Source organism: Arachis ipaensis, chromosome B04 (genome assembly GCF_000816755.2).
Source record: "Arachis ipaensis cultivar K30076 chromosome B04, Araip1.1, whole genome shotgun sequence".
Classification (NCBI taxonomy): domain Eukaryota; kingdom Viridiplantae; phylum Streptophyta; class Magnoliopsida; order Fabales; family Fabaceae; genus Arachis; species Arachis ipaensis.
Window position 1 is genome coordinate 105,302,450 of NC_029788.2, and position 3,261 is coordinate 105,305,710.

The 3,261-nt window shown below is 32.3% G+C and overlaps 1 protein-coding gene and 1 pseudogene across 3 annotated transcripts; one reads left to right on the forward strand and one right to left on the reverse strand.

Annotated features, from left to right (window-relative positions):
* Positions 1-120, forward strand: part of LOC107636905 — a 5,604-nt pseudogene extending 5,484 nt beyond the window's left edge.
* Positions 279-2,397, reverse strand: LOC107637982 (dehydration-responsive element-binding protein 2A-like). Of its 3 annotated transcripts, XM_021121451.1 has the most exons (3): positions 2,182-2,392; positions 1,222-1,925; positions 1,014-1,123 (listed from the first exon to the last, which is right to left on the reverse strand). In XM_021121451.1, exons 1-3 carry the CDS (start codon positions 2,202-2,204, stop codon positions 1,104-1,106), a joined length of 747 nt encoding a protein of 248 aa, XP_020977110.1. In that variant the 5' UTR covers positions 2,205-2,392; the 3' UTR covers positions 1,014-1,103. The 3 variants fall into 3 exon arrangements, with proteins under 3 accessions (XP_020977109.1, XP_016196682.1, XP_020977110.1); XM_021121450.1 differs by having other exon boundaries at positions 279-1,922; positions 2,182-2,397; XM_016341196.2 differs by having other exon boundaries at positions 279-1,925; positions 2,182-2,391.

A 3,261-nucleotide genomic window follows, 5' to 3' on the forward strand; every position in this document is an offset into this window, starting at 1 on the left:
GGAAAGGCAACCTTGCATATTTGTGACAATTTATGCATTCTTTTTCTTTTGATATATGATTCTTCTAAGTGGAATACAGTCCTTTGTATTGTTCAAGTCAATAATTTTCACATTACTAAACAATCAATTCTGGAAATATAGAAGAAAGAAGTGGTTTGCAATTTTACGTATTTTATGTTTGAAGTTGAAGTACATACATGTTCAAATCCTCAATTAACACGAGAGATCTAATTTTCACATAAAATGGCACTAGTTCAACATTTATAGCTTAATGCATAGTTCTTACACAGTATATAACTATATATAGTAATTGAGATGTGCAAAAAGATACAAACTAGGCCTTATTTGAATAATTATAATGGGGGACAAAAACAACATCACGCATTAACCCTACCGAAATGAAAAAAAAAAAAGAGAACTAAAAGTACATTACGCATTAACTCTATCATTATGAAATACGGAAAACAAATATTGGGAGCTAGACCCCCTATGTGAAAAGCACACAAGAAACTATAATCATGATCTACTTCCATGTCGGCAAACAGTATATTGTACAGGTGTTCAGACAAGTAACCACCCAGATGGATTTTGCAGATGTTGTGAAATATCAGAACACCTCTTACTCTATTCAGAGCTACACCCAGACTCTGAATTTCCATGATTTTTTTTTCTCTTGCAATTTAGAGTCTCTAGTATTATTGATATTCAAAGTCTCATTTTCTGACACTTTTACAATTGATCCAAAAGTATCACTCGTAACTAAATGATTACTTCTCTGCATAGAATGATTTTTTGAATCTCCTAATTATATTGGTTGCTTCATTCTTGCAATCACTAACATCATATTACTTATGTGAATTGACCAATTTGTGACTGAACATTACTTACCTTGGAGCACTTGCTTGCAAAACTGTAGAATTTCTGCAAGTACTTCCTCCATATCTTTTGTCGGAATAGATGCCTCAGATTTGAGATTGCTGAACTGCTCATACTTTGGATTACTGTTTGGTATCATAGGATTACTGTTTGGAATCATATTATGCAAGTATCCAAAGCAATGGTTTGTGCAGCTCAACTCATTGCAGGATTTGTAATTTTCCACTTCACTCTTCCCCATAATCCCCTGTTCAGTAGCATCACAAGAGTTATAATCAGCTCCTATATTTACAGCCATGCACATAGAATCCTCAAGCATGTAATTATTACACTCTTCAACTATACCAGAGTTCTTCAAAACCTTCTCTAACTCTCCTTCCAGTCCTTCACTTCCTCCAGCAACTTCATCCTTTACATACTTAAAAGGCCCTTGAAGAATTCCTTCCTCACATTCCATCTCCAATAATTCATTTACCTCAGAAAACTTGAGTTGTTCTTCGAGACCCATATCAAGATTCCCCTCCAACCCGTCAACTTTTGCAGCATCACCACCATTCAAAGTATCTATATAGGTTCCACTTGGTGATTTCTGATCAAATCCTGTACTACTAGATGATCCATTAGAACTTACTAATTCTATGCCATGATGGTGAGGGAAGTTCAAACGAGCGCTAGGGCCATACATGGTCCTTGCTGCTTCATCATAAGCAAGAGCAGCTTCAAGTGCAGTAGAAAAGGTTCCAAGCCAAAGCCTGTTTGATTCTTCACCAACACGCTTGCTATGGATAGGTTTGCGGATTTCTGCAACCCATTTGCCCCAAATCCTCTGCCTCACACCCCTGAACTTGCAATCATAATTCTGTGGTCCACCTTTGCCTTTCATACATCCTTTTTTCGATCCCTTTGCAGGAACCTTGTGAATCACTTCAACCTCATCTCCTTCACTGATTAGTTGTTGTTGCTGTTTATTGTACTCCTTCCACTTCTCAAGAGTACTCTCTACTGAGTCACTTCCTCCACTGCGTCTCCTGCGCGATCTCCTATTTCTACTGCAAACAAAACCAAAATTCTGTCAACTTCGTTCAACTCCTTAAAATAGTTTGTTAATAAAGCATAAGAATTCATATATAGAAACATGTAAGAATTATAAAAAGGAAATTCTCCAACCACAATGAAACATTAATTGAAAACTACTAAGAAGATAAAAGAAACGATGGAACAAAGACCACAGCTAAAATAATTCAACAGAGAAGAAACTAGTTAAAGTGTAATGAAAACATTGAAAAATCAGAAAAAACTACTGACCTAGGAATAGTTTCAGTCTTCATGTGCTTTGAAATTGCTACTGAAATATGTAGTTCAAGATTTTTTTGGTGGTGATGATGCGTGACATTCCGATGTAATAGTGTGTAAGGGTTTTTGAGAGGTTTTGAGTATTTGTATTGTATCTGTATGTAGTCGGTTTGTATGTAGTCGGTTTGTATATACGCAGGGGTTTGTAAGGTTTGTATTGTTGAGGAGACTAAAGAGTTTGTTTGATTTAGCCATTCGATATTCAATGGTGTAATCAGTAACATCATTCGTGACTTGGAGATTAAGAATTTGTTTAGTTTAACAATTGAGTCTGAAAATACAGGTTCAATTTTTAAAGATTTTTGTTTCTTTGTTTTTTTTTATCTCTGAAAATTATAATTTTTGCTTCAATTGTTAAGTAACGTGCAGTTATCTTTATATAAATTGATAATTAAAAATTATTAAATGATTTAAAAGTTTTAGTTAAATCGATAATATTTTTAACTATTAACTCTATTACAACTGGACATTAATTTTCATCTATTATTATAATTTAGTTTAATATAAAATTATCAAACATAAATAATAGTAATACTTACTCACTCTAAATATAAATTAAATTTGTAAAATCAATTGATACTAACTTCTATTTATAAATTTTAATCAAAATACACACTAAAAAACACAAAAATTTGGTTTCACAACAAAAATCAAAATATAAATACAAAAATAAAATAATTTTTTACAAAATTTGTCTTGATACATATTATTTTATATTTTTTTTAAACTGAGATATTTTTATTATTATCTTTGTATTTATGTTTAGAAGTAAAAACAGATCAATTTTATATAACATATAAAACTTTATTCTAGTTAATCCTTCAAAGAAGGGAAGGGGCAAAGGCTCAAAAGATATTTTCAAAATTTGGATAATGTCATTTATGTGACTAATTTTAATAATCTATGACGTAGATTTTGATCTTGTCACTTGTCATGTGGAGAGACACATGACAATAGTAGATCTCATAGCGTGACAAATGACAAGTACTTATAGTGGTCACGTATGGATTAAAGGTCTTTCTTCACTTTAAA